Below are 17,458 nucleotides of genomic sequence, written 5' to 3'. Positions count from 1 at the left end.
GGTTCTACTTCACCAGAAATCTTAGAGACAATATTACCTGTGATGTTGCTATTGGCCAACTACATCACCTGTCATATGCTCCGAATATCGGCTGGCGAGATCATGTGACGTGAACTGTGACTGGCTTACAAAAGCACATCACAATCTCAGTTTCAATACTTCAGAAAGTAACATGGGGCGTTTGATTGAATTTCGCATTTATACTTTCGTAATACGAAAATATATAGTGTACATGTTGCTACACATCAAAGATCTTTCCAAAATTTGTTTTTCCTCCTTGGGTTTCATTTACTAAAGAGCTGAGAAATTCTACAGTGGTGTATAAAACAATAGTCATTCAAAAGATTGATAACTTTACAGTTTCAAGGGAAATTATACTGTCACTTAACACGAAAAAAGTGTATTTTCACCTGGGAGAAAATGTGTTTTTAACTGGGAAATATCTGGAATTTTTTTTTCCTTGTCCGTGTATACACCCTGTCCGAGCCATAATCCATAGGTAGTGGTCATCCACTGCAGTAGTAGCCCTTCAGCGGCCTGAGAGAACCATTTCATCAACAGTTCCTGTCTCCCTGTATCTCCTCCATGTCCGAACAACATCACTTTGGTTCGCTCTGAGATGCCTGGACATTTCCCTTGTTGAGAACCCTTCCTGGTTCAAAGTAACAATGTGGACACGATCGCCTGCGGTATTAACCATCTTGGCATGGTTGAACTACAGAGAACATTAGCTGTGTACTTCCTTCCTAGTGGAATGACTGGAACTGATCTGCTGTCGGACCCCCTCCATCTAATAGATGTTGCTCATGCATGATGAACCATGGACCTTGCCGTTGGTTGGGAGGCTTGCGTGCCTCAGCGATACAGATGGCCGTACCGTAGGTGCAACCACAACGGAGGGGTATCTGTTGAGAGGCCAGACAAACATGTGATTCCTGAAGAGGGGCAGCAGCCTTTTCAGTAGTTGCAGGGCAACAGTCTGGATGATTGACTGATCTGGCCTTCTAACACTAACCAAAACGGCCTTGCTGTGCTGGTACTGCGAACGGCTGAAAGCAAGGGGAAACTATAGCCATCATTTTTCCCGAGGTCATACAGCTTTACTGTATGGTTAAATGATGATGGCGTCCTCTTGGGTAAAATATTCTGGAGGTAAAATAGTCCTCCATTCGGATCTCCGGGCGTGGATTACTCAAGAGGATGTCGTTATCAGGAGAAAGAAAACTGGCATTCTATGGATCGGAGCGTGGAATGTCAGATCCCATAAAAATTGGGCAGGTAGGTTAGAAAATTCAAAGAGGGAAATGGATAAATTAAAGTTAGATATAGTGGGAATTAGTGAAGTTCGGTGGCAGGAGGAACAAGACTTAGACTTTTGGTCAGGTGACTACAGGGTTATAAATACAAAATCAAATAGGGGTAATGCAGGAGTAGGTTTAATAATGAATAAAAAAATAGGAGTGCGTGTAAGCTACTACAAACAGCATAGTGAAGGCATTATTGTGGCCAAGATAGACATGAAGCCCATGCCTACTACAGTAGTACAAGTTTATATGCCAACTAGCTCTGCAGATGATGAAGAAATCGATGAAATGTATGATGAGATAAAAGAAATTATTCAGGTAGTGAAGGGAGACAAAAATTTAATAGTCATGGGTGACTGTAATTTGAGAGTAGGAAAAGGGAGAGAAGGAAACATAGTAGGTGGATATGGATTGGGGTTAAGAAATGAAAGAGGGAGCCGTCTGGTAGAATTTTGCACAGAGCATAACTTAATCATAGTTAACACTTGGTTCAAGAATCATAAAAGAAGGATGTGTACATGGAAGAATCCTGGAGATACTAGAAGGTGTCAGATAAGATTATATAATGGTAAGACAGAGATTTAGGAAGCAGGTTTTAAATTGTAAGACATTTCCAGGGCCAGATGTGGACTCTGACCACAATCTATTGGTTGTGAACTGTAGATTAAAACTGAAGAAACTGCAAAAAGGTGGGAATTTAAGGAGATGTGACCGGGATAAACTAACTAAACCAGAGGTTGTACAGAGTTTCAGGGAGAGCATAAGGGAACATTTGACAGGAATGGGGGAAAGAAATACAGTACAAGAAGAATGGGTAGCTCTGAGGGATGAAGTAGTGAAGGCAGCAGAGAATCAAGTAGGTAAAAAGACGAAGACTAGTAGAAATCCTTGGGTAACAGAAGAAATATTGAATTTAATTGATGAAAGGAGGAAATACAAAAATGCAGTAAATGAAGCAGGCAAAAAGGAATACAAACGTCTCAAAAATGAGACCGACAGGAAATGCAAAACGGCTAAGCAGGGATGGCTAGAGGACAAATGTAAGGATGTAGAGGCTTGTCTCACTAGGGGTAAGATAGCTACTGCCTACAGGAAAACTAGAGAGACCTTTGGAGAAAAGAGAACAACTTGCATGAATATCAAGAGCACAGATGGAAACCCAGTTCTAAGCAAAGAAGGGAAAGCAGAAAGGTGGAAGGAGTATGTAGAGTGTCTATATACAAGGGCGATGTACTTGAGGACAATATTATGGAAATGGAAGAGGATGTAGATGAAGATGAAATGGGAGATAAGATACTGCATGAAGAGTTTGACAGAGCACTGAAAGACCTGAGTCGAAACAAGGCCCCCGGAGTAGACAACATTCCATTGGAACTACTGACGGCCTTGGGAGAGCCAGTCATGACAAAACTCTACCATCTGGTGAGCAAGATGTATGAGACAGGCGAAATACCCTCAGATTTCATGAAGAATATAATAATTCCAACCCCAAAGAAAGCAGGTGTTGACAGATGTGAAAATTACCGAACTATCAGTTTAATAAGTCACGGCTGCAAAATACTAATGCGAATTCTTTACAGACGAATGGAAAAACTGGTAGAAGCCGACCTTGGGGAAGATCAGTTTGGATTCCGTAGAAATGTTGGAACACGTGAGGCAATACTGACCTTACGACTTATCTTAGAAGAAAGATTATGGAAAGACAAACCTACGTTTCTAGCATTTGTAGACTTAGAGAAAGCTTTTGACAATGTTGACTGGAATACTCTCTTTCAAGTTCTAAAGGTGACAGGGGTAAAATACAGGGAGCGAAAGGCTATTTACAATTTGTACAGAAACCAGATGGCAGTTACAAGAGCTGAGGGCCATGAAAGGGAAACAGTGGTTGGGAAGGGAGTGAGACAGGGTTGTAGCCTCTCCCCGATGTTATTCAATCTGTATATTGAGCAAGCAGTAAAGGAAACAAAAGAAAAATTCGGAGTAGGTATGAAAATCCATGGAGAAGAAATAAAAACTTTGAGATTCGCTGATGACATTGTAGTTCTATCAGAGACAGCAAAGGACTTGGAAGAGCAGTTGAACGAAATGGACAGTGTCTTGAAAGGAGGATATAAGATGAACAGCAACAAAAGCAAAAAGTAGGTAATGGAATGTAGTTGAATTAAATCAGGTGATGCTGCGGGAATTAGATTAGGAAATGAGACGCTTAAAGTAGTAACTGAGTTTTGCTATTTGGGGAGCAAAATAACTGATGATGGACGCAGTAGAGAAGATATAAAATGTAGACTGGCAATGGCTAGGAAAGCGTTTCTGAAGAAGAGAAATTTGTTAACATCGAGTATAGATTTAAGTGTCAGGAAGTCGTTTCTGAAAGTATTTGTGTGGAGTGTAGCCGTGTGTGGAAGTGAAACCTGGACGATAAATAGTTTAGACAAGAAGAGAATAGAAGCTTTAAAAATGTGGTGCTACAGCTCAAAGAGTAATTAGCTTTTTCAAAGAGTAATTATTGTTCTATATTTTACATTATATTCTTCAGATCAATAAATATGTTTTACTGCACACTTCCTAAAGTAGCCTGTGTTCTTCCTCAGCGTTCAAGGTATGTCAGTACCAAATTTCGTCAAAATCTTTTGAGCAGTTTAGTTGTGAAAGCTTAACAGATTGAGTTACTTTTGCATTTATGATATTAGTATGGATTATCACTATTTCCATCAAATGGCCCCTTTTTGATTTTTCTCTAACCTATTCAGGCAACCAGTAGAAAATCTGTAAGTAGTGAGACAGGAATTTGAAGTACTTCCTCCCCTTCTGAGTCCTACATCTCATGCAGTACAATTTTGCTGCGCGGTTTGAGACGCCATGTCACTGATTGCGTGGCTCCTCCTGCCGGTGGTTCGAGTCCTCCCTCAGGCATGGGTGTGTGAGTTTTTCTTAGCATAAGTTAATTTGAGTAGTGTCTAATTCTAGGGACCGATGACCTCAGCAGTTTGGTCCCTTAGGAATTCACAGGCACACAGTACAATCTTGTCAGACCTCACTGTCAGTATTCCAAAGCGTTCAATCACCTTCAACAACAGTCAAAAAACAATGTGTTTGTTCAGACCATATAGTAATTAAAATTTCTTTGCTACCTTTTGTAATAAGTTCTTGCAATTTATTGTTAAAGTGGAGTTATAAGATTAATCAAGTTGTAAAGAAACTAGCAGCAGCATAGTCAGTACAAACTTGAATGCAGATTGAAAATTCGTTAAAAGTATTTAATGTAATATGTTCTTTGACTTGCTCAGATTACTAGGTCTATGGAAGCTCATATATCTTATGCATGTTGATGTTGTTGAGAATATGTTTGACTGTCATATGGCACATATAAAGAAGAATGTGTGTAGAAACCTTGTGCATCATTGGGTTCTTCATACCCCTACCTCCCCACCCCACCCCACCCTCCCTCTCTCTCTCTCTCTCTCTCTCTCTCTATATATATATATATATATATATATATATATATATATATATATATATATATATATAATTGAAGGAAACATTCCACGTGGGAAAAATTATTTAAAGACCAATAAATATGTCTGCTTGTGTCTGTATGTGTGGATGGATATGTGCGTGTGTGCGAGTGTATACCTGTCCTTTTTTCCCCCTAAGGTAAGTCTTTCCGCTCCCGGGATTGGAATGACTTCTTACCCTCTCCCTTAAAACCCACTTCCTTTCGTCTTCCCCTCTCCTTCCCTCTTTCCTGATGAGGCAACAGTTTGTTGCGAAAGCTTGAATTTTGTGTGTATGTTTGTGTTTGTTTGTGTGTCTATCGACCTGCCAGCGCTTTTGTTCGGTAAGTCACCTCATCTTTGTTTTTATATAATCTCCCCCCCCCCTCTCTCTCTCTCTCTCTCTCTCTCTCTCTCTCTCTCTCTCTCTCTCTCTCAATCGAAGTACCAAACGGATATGCATGACCAAAAGGCACTGATATATCAAAGATAAGAGACAGAAGAATTGTTAAGATTGCAGTTTTACATGATCTTTCTTGTCTGAAATTCAAAATTATGTAAAGATGATGTATTGCATTCAAGCCTTCAAACATTGGATATTTGTGGGTTTTACAGCTGTGTAGTGCATCATACAGTAAATGTTGAATGAACACTTCATCTGCTATTGCAAGTGGCTTCCCATAAGGTATTTCTACTGAGGGTAATACTACGGGGGTAATGCAACTTAACTTTTATATCCTGTCTTCACTCCTTCCCCTGCAATTCCTTAAATGAGGTTACAGTAATAAAAATTGTCAAATGATTGACTGTCGAAAATGGAGTAGTAATTTTAAGACTGGATTTCATTGGCCCACACTGATGAACCAGAAGGAGCTGATTTCATGATTTAGTGCATCTCTCCCAGTGTTTGGTGGCATTAAGATGGCTCGATATGTTGTATGCCTTCCACAGAAGTGTCCACAGCTGCAGACTGAGTATTCGTTTTGGTGTTAAGCCTCTGCAGCTTCATCATGTTGTCAGTAATATGTGACACTGGTGTTTTTTTTAGCCTTGTTCTGACAAGATGCACTGTCTCCCCAAAATAAACTCACCAACAGTCACAGCTGCCCTGTAAACCTCTGCACCAGCACTAATAGATACTTGCATAGTATGTTGTACTACCGTCCACAGCAGGATAGTTTGGTTGTACGTACTGTGTAAAAAAAGGCTCACCAAATTTGCAATATGATAGTGGAAAGTTGGTACTGTAGAAACTGCATCCAACCTTCAGAACTAAAGAATACAACGATGAAGCTGTCAGTAAAATCATATCCGCAAGGAACAAGGGTGATAGACGAGAAGTTAGAGCAAACCTGCGTTGAAATGCTACCTTAAGAGCAGTGGGTGCCAACTGTGTGGGGGAAAATTCTTCACTAGTGCCCATTAAAACTATCTGCTGGGCTAACAACAGAATCGAAGACCTTTGGGTTTGTACAGAGATGCCATTGATACATTCAACAGGCCAGGCCAGGAATTTAGCTAGTCAGCTAAAAATGGGACAGTGTATATTGCAGAGGCCTAGCAGAACACAGCTAAAAAAAGTCTGAGTGTCACACAAGTGTCGGTTCTGTGGTGGTAGAACATCAAAATAACTGCAATAACATAAACAAGTTGAGAGGCTTGTGTGCTAGCTAAGTAATCTTCAAAATACAGAGATGAGGGAGAATAAGGATAATAAAGTGGTCCTCTAATGTGATCTGTGACAAAGATCACAGGCTGCCATTGTCTTGGTTGCCAGCATACAGACAGAATGCACTTGCAGAAGTGCCTCAACACCTGTGCCAGTATACATTTCTACATGCCACAGTAGCATTACATATCCCAACGGAGACCATATGGCATAGTGACCACCATGGAATATGAGGGTGTGGATATAATGTTGGAAAACTTAACTGTGTGTTATTTATGTTGATTAAAGATTAACATTTCTCAGTAACTGATCAGTGAAAAAACATTGTTGAATGTGAACTCGTACATAAAGAAATAATTTCTATTCAGTTACCCTGGCTAGTTTGCCTAAATATGGGATTCAATTTCAGTAACAATGTTTTTGTTAAGGAACTTAATTAGCCTGGAAATAAATGACTGCAATAGCTGCTAAAATACTTTAGTGGCTGACTGTATGGGTACATTAGTTATACACTCCTGGAAATTGAAATAAGAACACCGTGAATTCATTGTCCCAGGAAGGGGAAACTTTATTGACACATTCCTGGGGTCAGATACATCACATGATCACACTGACAGAACCACAGGCACATAGACACAGGCAACAGAGCATGCACAATGTCGGCACTAGTACAGTGTATATCCACCTTTCGCAGCAATGCAGGCTGCTATTCTCCCATGGAGACGATCGTAGAGATGCTGGATGTAGTCCTGTGGAACGGCTTGCCATGCCATTTCCACCTGGCGCCTCAGCTGGACCAGCGTTCGTGCTGGACGTGCAGACCGCGTGAGACGACGCTTCATCCAGTCCCAAACATGCTCAATGGGGGACAGATCCGGAGATCTTGCTGGCCAGGGTAGTTGACTTACACCTTCTAGAGCACGTTGGGTGGCACGGGATACATGCGGACGTGCGTTGTCCTGTTGGAACAGCAAGTTCCCTTGCCGGTCTAGGAATGGTAGAACGATGGGTTCGATGACGGTTTGGATGTACCGTGCACTATTCAGTGTCCCCTCGACGATCACCAGTGGTATACAGCCAGTGTAGGAGATCGCTCCCCACACCATGATGCCGGGTGTTGGCCCTGTGTGCCTCGGTCGTATGCAGTCCTGATTGTGGCGCTCACCTGCACGGCGCCAAACACGCATACGACCATCATTGGCACCAAGGCAGAAGCGACTCTCATCGCTGAAGACGACACGTCTCCATTCGTCCCTCCATTCACGCCTGTCGCGACATCACTGGAGGCGGGCTGCACGATGTTGGGGCGTGAGCGGAAGACGGCCTAACGGTGTGCAGGACCGTAGCCCAGCTTCATGGAGACGGTTGCGAATGGTCCTCGCCGATACCCCAGGAGCAAAAGTGTCCCTAATTTGCTGGGAAGTGGCGGTGCGGTCCCCTACGGCACTGCGTAGGATCCTACGGTCTTGGCGTGCATCCGTGCGTCGCTGCGGTCCGGTCCCAGGTCGACGGGCACGTGCACCTTCCGCCTACCACTGGCGACAACATCGATGTACTGTGGAGACCTCACACCCCACGTGTTGAGCAATTCGGCGGTACGTCCACCCGGCCTCCCGCATGCCCACTATACGCCCTCGCTCAAAGTCCGTAAACTGCACATACGGTTCACGTCCACGCTGTCGTGGCATGCTACCAGTGTAAAAGACTGCGATGGAGCTCCGTATGCCACGGCAAACTGGCTGACACTGACGGCGGCGGTGCACAAATGCTGCGCAGCTAGCGCCATTCGACGGCCAACACCGCGGTTCCTGGTTTGTCCGCTGTGCCGTGCGTGTGATCATTGCTTGTACAGCCCTCTCGCAGTGTCCGGAGCAAGTATGGTGGGTCTGACACACCGGTGTCAATGTGTTCTTTTTTCCATTTCCAGGAGTGTATAAATAGCTTTTTCATTTACTTTATCAAGAAGTTAGCAGTTGTGTACATTTGTAAATAATAGATTTCAGCTATCAGTCATCCTTTGGAATTTTTATTGGCAGATCTAGATTTCAGCTAGAAACTAGCCGTTCTCAATGCACTATCCTTTTTTTGGTCAATGCATGTAATACCTGTTGGTCTGGCTTTGTACACAGTTCATTGAATATGCACTATCCTCTTTTTGGTCAATGCATGTAATGCCTGTTGGTCTAGCTTTGTACACAGTTCATTGAATATTCAATGAACTGTGTACAAAGCCAGACCAACAGGCATTACATGCATTGACCAAAAAAAGGATCGTGCATTGAGAATGGCTAGTTTCTAGCTGAAATCTAGATCTGCCAATAAAAATTCCAAAGGATGACTGATAGCTGAAATCTATTATTTGCAAATCAAAATAACGGTTGCTGCGTGCAACAGCCTCTGAAAGGAGGGTAACCTGAGTTGTGTAAATGTTTATATATGAGCAATGACAATGAAATTACTGATGTTTTGTAATTATCATGGGTTTTAGGCAAACTAACCATATTAATGGGTTCTATTTGATTGATGGATTCTATTTGATTATTTAATCAAAAGAAGGGAAGTAGATAATAAAGTTGAGTTGAATAACCTCTGAGTCCATATGTGACATTTTAAGTGCTGTGTACACCAACGGCCTTGCTGCAATGGTAACACTGGTTCCAATCAGATCACCAAAATTAAGTGCAGTTGGCTTAGCTAGCACTTGGATGGGTGACCATCTTGTCTGCCAAGTGTTGTTAAGTGGGGTGCACTCAGCCCTTGCAAGGCAAATTGAAGAGCTTCTTGATTGAGAAGTAGTGGCTCCAGTAACAAAAACTGACAACAGCCAGGAGAACAGTGTGCTGACCTCATGCCCCTCTGTATCTGCATCCAGTGATGCCTATAGACTGAGGAAGACACAACAATCAGTCAGTACAACTGGATCTTCAGAGACCTCTCCCGATGGAGTTTTTACAGTGCGCATCATAAAAATTGCATTTTGAATATATATATTATTTTATTATTATTGATGTTTCTGGGGGGGAAGAGAAACATAACTATTGGAAGGAATCCACTTGCTTTGTTACAAACTGTGCGTCCGATATTGAACTCAAAAGTGAGTTTGTCTGCAATCCAAATTATCTGAAGAACTTCCCCATGACAGGGTGAGTTGAGAGCTGTGCAATACACAGGAGACAGTCATGTCTATGGGCCTGCTGCATGCTTACATTGAGCAGGGCCATGTGGCACTTCTGCCAGCACACTGTCCCAATGGTGGCACTGAGGTGGCCACTTGCAGTGTGCTCACACAGATTATAGCTGACCTATCGCGTCCTCTACTCTTAGGTGGCTGGAAGTTGAACTGGCATTTTGTCTGAGTGTTGTGTATCCAGTCACAACAGTCACACTTGCCTTTTGCCATTAGCACTCCACAATGTAGGTTACCATTACAGTATCCAATAATAAAAAAGAAAATAGCCATCAATAAAGGGAAGGATGAAGTGGAGGATACATTGAAATTGGATTCTTCTGAAGATCCCACAGTTTACCACTCTGTATCCCAGTGATGGCATTTAGATGACCATTGTAGTCATAAACTGTTACAAAAGCTTGCATGTTACGAATTGAGGATGCAGCCCACGACTTTGGCCTTTAGATGCAGGCAGATCTGTACCTGATGCAATACTCCAGCACTGTGCATGAAACTCCAGTGTCTATTACAACCATACATTCAGTTTTTTTTTTTTTTTTTAGTGTTGGAGGTACAGATTAGATTATAAACTTCTGTATCACATGCTCAAATTGTTAGTGTAAACCCTCTGTTATAAGACAATGACAATTTGCTATAAAATCTGGAACACATGTAAAGGATTCATTGAATCAAGAATTAAAAAACGTAAATGCTATTGCAGTGTATAAGAATTAAAGACTGATTGGTATCCATATAGAAAACTGTAATTATTGATTAATTATGAGAGTATATCTTGCCACAGATCGTAAATGGTGTAATTTGGTATTATTACCTAAAAAAATTAATGTCTTAAATTTTCTTTGTGATATTATATAAATGTCAGTTAATGTAGCAAAAGCAAAACATTTTGGCAAGTTGCTAATGTCGTGATCTCATGATGGTATGACATTCCATGTAGGGGGGAAAAAATAAATGAATGTGCATGATATGGCAGGGCATCCCAAGCTGTGACTACATTCTGTGGTACATTGGCCCCTTTTACTGAATATAACCACCATCTGTTAATTAGTTCCACACATGCCACTACTGTAGTAGCATGCATTGTACGGACTGCATTGTCACTGTATGATGGATTAATTTTCAATTTGCTAACCATTCTTTTCCATTCAAAACCATCTGCTTCCTGATACTGCATCAGTTAGCCGTTATCATTGTGTATTAGAACTTGTGTGCCCTCACTCACTCACTCACTCACTCACTCGACCTCATCATTGATTGGCTGTTCAGCTCTAAACTTTCATTTTTTTCTATTCACATTTCCTTCTCCTGTGTTTGCTCTCTGCTGACTCAGTTTAATACAACACTGTTCCCTCTTGGTTGCAAAAGAGAGGGGAGGACTGGGCCAGTGTACGTAATCATTTATTTCCAGTAGGATGACTTACAAATTCTCTGAGAATTAATTGGGTCCATTATTTTAGTGTGTTGAGATTTTCACAAATGTTAGTCAAGTTCCAGTGTTTTAGTGTAATAATAACCAGTTTTTATCATACAGTCTTCTTTCATCTCTTTTCAAGTATTTTCTAAGGATTTTACACCTGATGAAAGATGTATACTGTACACTATCTATTTCTGTTTGGTTACCAAGATAGGTCTTTATCCAGTAAATAAAACAGTGACTAGTTGCACTTCAACACAGGTTATTCGTCTCATTACTGTAGGTTCCTACTTCTTTTTGGTTCATATGTGCATTCTTTCCTAAAATTGTATGAAAAGCAAATTCAGTTGAGTAAACTATTAAATTATGAGACAAAATAGCAGGCCACTATGTGTCTTTAGGAGGCAATACATATACAATACTATGCCAATACACATGTAAAAGTAAGAGCTGCTCACTACCTAACTTTCAGAAATCTTAGTTCCTTTGTCGGTGAGGGGAGAGGGATGTTGGGAAAGGTTAAAAAGAAAGGGCAGGTCACACAGACCCCAGAATTAGAGAGATCCAATTCTAGTGAAGATAAGGATTGACTTGTCTGTCCTTGTCCTCTCCACTGGTGGTCTTGCATGACCTGCCTTTCCTTTCTAACTTTCCCCTACATCCCTCTCTCATCTCTGACAAAGGAACTATTAGTTCTATCCTATAATGCAGTTTAATATATAATTTATTGTTGTAATGTGTTCTTCAACAGGCCATATTTGTTTTCAGGGGGTTGTTTGCAAGTGAATCCGTTGCAGAGACTAACTGTGTCTGATATTTTGGAACGCCTTGCTGCAATAGCGGAAACAAAAGGTTTCAACCTGAAGGAGCCCCTTTCACTTGAAGGAAAAAGGATCAGTGCCAACAGTAGTCCAGGTAGCACTTTGAATTTTGTAGTTTGATTTTACATGTCAAATTTGAATTCTTGTAGACTGAGAGTGAGTGTTGGAGGAGGACAATGCTAATCAAATAGTTTAGTGTTGGAACTAATCCTTGAATTTATGAATGCTTTGCTCTACTAAGGGTGGAAGGAAATTTTTGATGTAAGACTAACAGTTTAAAAATCATAACCTGCTTCATTGCATATTTGTACATGTTCATACAGCCCATATATACAGTGAAACCAAGAATACAATCTTCCTTTTGATCATCTAACGGCAAAAAGGGAGGAGAATTGTGAAGCAGTTACACTGCATCAGTGTGTCAAAGAAATGACTGAAGCGCTTGGGAAAAGCTGTCCACAATTTAGTATGTTCAGATATTTTCAGATTCAGAGGGTTGACTACAGTCTCAAGGTTGTGACATTCACCTGCTTTATTTCTTTGTTGATGATCCTCAGTGTTGACGTACTGCATTGTGATACTGGCTGAAAAATGAAAGGGGGGAGGGGCGGTGGAAGTTCAATATTGACTACTGTAAATAATGTAGCCTACAGGTGCATGTTGCCCCCCCCCCCCCCCCCACGCGCGCGCGCGCGCGCACACACACACACACACACACACACACACACACACACACACACACACACACACACAATATACATAGTTAATATGGCCAGTTAACTAGTGGGAAATTTTAATTTTGATAAGCCTTATTACTAGATTGTAGGCAAACACCAGCATGCTGCTACAATAGTTTACTGTTGAATATCTACAAGCAGTAAAAACCGAACCACACAGTTCTTGCAGAATAATACGCTATGTATTGAACTGACAGTGTCATTGTTTTAACACAAGGCCTAATTGTGTTAAGTTAGTTGGTGCATTGTTATTGACCTAACCAGCACGGGTTTCTCGACTGAAAATCGGACGTGAACTGACTGTTTTGGGACCAAAGATCGGGCCTTTATATATCATCACAATAATAGGTACTGAAACTATACATTGTTTGATGTTAATTTACAGAAATTACAATTAAAACATAACTTATTAAATTAACTGAATATATCAAAATATTTCAGCCTTTTAAGCAGTTTCTTCTACTACAAGGGTTAAGCCATATTATTTGTTTAAATCATGAAATTAACAGATATAGTTACAAAAACAATACTTTTGACAAAACTGATAATTAGTTTGAAATTAATTAAGGGCTGGCTTTGCTAACATGTTTTCGAATAGAGCCAAATAAATACTTAAAGAATGCCAGTGTATCGTCTTCCAAATGTGTATATTTAGTACAGAATTTATATTTGTTTATAAGTCAACAATTACTGATTCCACCCTATAGCAAAATTATTAACTAGGAATAGTCTAAATAAATTAGAAAATAAATTACATACATAAAACTAAGCACAAAATTAGATCTGGCGTATATCCTGCAAAACTGAAGGCCAACTTTTCTCTTTTATGAAAATGCAGATTATACTCAAGTATGTTTAATGGTAATTAGTTAAAAATGAAAAATAATGAATTTAAGGGGCCAGATGGCAAAAAAAGAGAGGAAGTAATAAGATCCCAGCTTGCTTTGTCACAAGATCACTCCCCTTTCTAGATGACTTCCACAGAATGATGAAACTGTCAAACTGCAGCTCCCCTTGAAGAGAGCTGTAAGCTATGAGACTTGGCGGAGAAGTAAATATAAATAGTTCGAAAATAAACAGTTCAATAAAGTATGGTTTTCTCTGTTGTGTTCCCTTTTAAGTTGGTAGTGTGATGTCTGTATTAACTTGGCATGTTTACAACTACACTGCCTGATGAAAAAAGTGAAACACACACAAAATAATGAAATTTCCAAAAAAAAACTTGCAATATGATTCCACTTATCTGTCGGACATAGCGTCCCTCCCTCCCACCCAACCACCCACCTACCCACCTACCCACCCACCCACCATTCCCCTCTGGCCTTGATGCATGTCCTGATTTGGTTGGGAAGAGAGTCATACATCTACATCTATAGCTGCACTTCGCAAACTACTGTGAAGTGAGTGGCAGAGAGTACGTCCCATTTTACCACTTATTAGGTTTTCTTCCAGTTCCATTCGCTTATGTAGCTCAGAAAGAATGATTGTTTGAATGCTTGTGGGCATGCTGTAATTATTCTAATATTATCCTCACAATCCCTATGTGAACAATACAAAGGGAGTAGGAATATAGTTTATGTAAATCGAAGGGGGTCCACTGCTATCAGCTGCAGCGGGACATTAAGCGGAATCAGTAGCGATGAGTCGAAAAGTGTACCAGACCAGGATTCAAACCAGGGATCTCCTGCTTACTAGGCAGGTGCGGTAACCGCTGTGCCATCCAGGACACAGTGTTATCGCAACTGCACAGATTATTTCGTTACGTCTCATAGCCAATCCTTATTTCGTTACGTCTCATAGCCAATCCACACTGCCACTGAGCATCACCTACCTGCAGTCTCTGTCCATTATACTCCTGTTCGCTAACCAGAGATTCCCACAGGAGGTCAGACGTATTTGTGCATTCGCACTGAAGAAAGTGGATCTGTTGCCTAGCCAGGCTTATCAATTATCTGAGTGCGCAGTGTCTGTTCCTTCGAAAGAACAGACACCACACAGATTCAGCAGCTGCGATAACGCGGTATCCCAGATGACCTAGTAAGCAGGAGATCCAGGGTTCGAATCCCGGTCTGGTACACATTTTTCTCATTGACACTGATTCCACTTAATGTTCCGCTGCAGCTGATACCAGTGATCTCCCCCCCCCCCCCCCCCCCCCAACCCCCCTTCCTTCAATTTACATAGTGTTTCACAGCTGTTGGATCTGTGATGTGTCTGTTCTTACAAAGGAACGGGCACTGCACATTCAAGTAGCAGTAATATACTCTGTCATCATTTAAAATTGGTTCTTTAAACTTTGTTAGCAGACTTTCTTGTGGTTGTTAGATATGTCGTCAAGAATCTGCCAGTTCTGTTTCTTCAATATTTCTGTGAGACTCTCCCACAGATAAAACAAACTTGTTGCTATTCGTGCTGCCCTCCTCTGTACATGTTCAGTATCCCCTGTTAGTCCTATTTGGTACACGTCCTAGAACCGGTTGCATGAGGAATTTGTAAGCAATCTCCTTTGTAGACTGATTGCACACCCCCTTGATCTGCCAGTAAACCGAAGTGTACCACCTTCTTTACTCACGACTGAATCTATGTGATCATTTCATATCCTGCAAAGTGTTTCTATGATTTGAGCGATTTCAACTAGACTCATTGATACTGTAGTCATAGGATACTATGGAATTTTTTTAAGTGCAAAATTTTACGCTTTTGAACATTTAAAGCAAGTTCCCAATCTTTGCACCATTTTGAAATCTTACCAAGATCTGACTAAATATTTATGCAGCTTCTTTCAGACAGTACTTCATTGTAGATAACCGTGTCATCTGCAAAAAGCCTGATTTTACTATTAATATTGTGTGCAATGTCATTAATATGCAACACGAACAGCAAGGGTGCCAACACACTTATCTGGAACACACCTGAAGTTACTTTTACATCTGATGATTACTCTCCATCCAAGATGCTGTGTCCGGTCTCCCTATCAGAAAGTCCTCAATCCAGTTATATAGTTCACTGGGTATCCCTTATGAACGTACTTTTGGTGCTAACCATAGCTGTGGCACTAAGTCAACTGCTTCTTGGAAATTTACCTGACTGGCATGACCCAAAGCTTTCAGTTTGTCATGTGAGAAAAGTGCAAGTTGAGTTTCACATGATCGATGTTTTCTGAATCCATGTTGGTCGGCATGCAGAAGGTCACTCTGTGCAACATATCTCGCTATTTTTGAATTCAGAGTATGTTCTAGGATTCTACAACAAATCGATGTCTGGGATACTGGATGGTAGTATTTTGATCACTACTGCTAGCCTTCTTGTAGATGGGTGTGTCCTATGGTCTCCCCCCCCCCCCACCCCCCCCACCCCCCCACCCCCCCCACCCCCATCCCACCCCAAAGAACTGAGCCTGGTTTTTTGTTCAAGATAGATTATAGGTAGAAGAGGGACGAACTCGGCCACTAATTCAAGAGAGAATATGACAGGGATTTTATTGGGCCCTAGAGCTTTGTTTGATTTTGACTAATTTAGCTGTTCCTCAGCACCATTGACACTAATAGTTATTTTATTTATTTCACTCATTGGACCCTTGCTTTGGTGCCACTAACAGCCTTTACATATGACTAGAATTTTGTGGTAGAAGTTTCTTTACTGTGACATGATGAACTTTTGTACTGGGTACACATCTATCCAATGGATGGTCATTTTTATTTTTATTTTATTTATTTATTTATTTTTTTTTTTTTTAACTTCAGCCATAGTTTCTCTACATGTTCCTGTCCTGTGCTGAAAGTTTCAACTTCCTCACTGAGGTATGACAGTACTGATTTTTTTATCTAGTTTTACTGAATGTATACATATTTCTGCTTGTTTTAGTGGTCCTTTGTATTTTTGTAATCATTGTTGCCACAGCCATGTCATCGTTGTCACTGTCCACCCTGTACAGGATATCTAGCTCTACTTTTGAAACGCCACTCGCATTCAAGTAAATGAGAAATGACAGAGCCTTTACTTTCTGCACAGTAGTGGATAGTACTTGCGATACTTCTGAGATACTCTCAGGAGCTCTTCCAACATGAGAACTCGCAGCAGTTACCAATCATTTGACAGTCGTCAGGGCAATTTCCATCTGCTTATGAATGTCAACCAACTCATTCTGTGTTTGTGAACAGCATTCACAGTGGGCTTGCTTTTTTACTGGTGTGACGTATTACAGAACAATGAACAAATAACCTTGAATTAAGCCTGGTGATTATCTATTAATCTGTTGAGTTAAAAAGTTCTTAATTCCGAATGAGAAAGAATCAAATACACAAAATGAGATTTCTATTAAGGCAGCAGAAAAACGTGTAGTAACAATTAACTAGTTTTGTAAAACTTTTTGAGGGTAATTGTAGTTGTTAACAAACTCAAAAACAAAGATAGTTTACGATAAATGTAGATAATGTATAGGGGAAACTAGATGTAACACAGCGTGTTAGTTAGAATATCTGCTACAATAACTGTTATAACCTTTAATCACCAATAATTGCGTGGATATTCAAACACTCTCACTAAGGAACAATAGCTTGTTACATGACAACAACTCAGTATCTCATATTAGACTGCCGTGCCGTGACATGCGGCCGGCGCCATTCGTAGCTAGGTGGCGCTCCCGCTCTCAGCCGAGTTGCGGAGCGCTTCTATCGCCGTTTGCGCGCACTGTCGTGGCGGCACTGTTAAATGTTGTGGCACTGTCACAACACTTTTCCCCCCTTAAAAAAAAAAAAAACTCACTCCCTTGGAGACATGGACAGTGCGGAGACATCCATGGCCTCTTGTGAGGCCCCGAGAAGATCCGG

At 40.9% G+C, this 17,458-nt stretch overlaps 1 protein-coding gene across 3 annotated transcripts in view; it reads left to right on the top strand.

Moving 5' to 3' along the window:
* Positions 1-17,458, top strand: part of LOC126476428 (cyclin-G-associated kinase) — a 264,992-nt gene that overhangs the window by 42,324 nt on the left and 205,210 nt on the right. For all 3 annotated transcript variants that reach the window (XR_007586987.1, XM_050103541.1, XM_050103542.1), the window contains exon 8: positions 11,840-11,986. Coding sequence is in view for 2 of the 3 variants with exons in the window: in XM_050103541.1 (XP_049959498.1) it covers positions 11,840-11,986 (147 nt within the window). In the remaining variant the exon portion in view is untranslated. The remainder of the gene's footprint in view (positions 1-11,839; positions 11,987-17,458) is intronic.

The sequence above is a fragment of the Schistocerca serialis genome, chromosome 1, assembly GCF_023864345.2.
Source record: "Schistocerca serialis cubense isolate TAMUIC-IGC-003099 chromosome 1, iqSchSeri2.2, whole genome shotgun sequence".
NCBI classification, from domain to species: Eukaryota; Metazoa; Arthropoda; class Insecta; order Orthoptera; family Acrididae; genus Schistocerca; species Schistocerca serialis.
The sequence above is the reverse complement of the archived record's forward strand: the minus strand, read 5'-3'. Positions and strand labels throughout refer to the sequence as shown.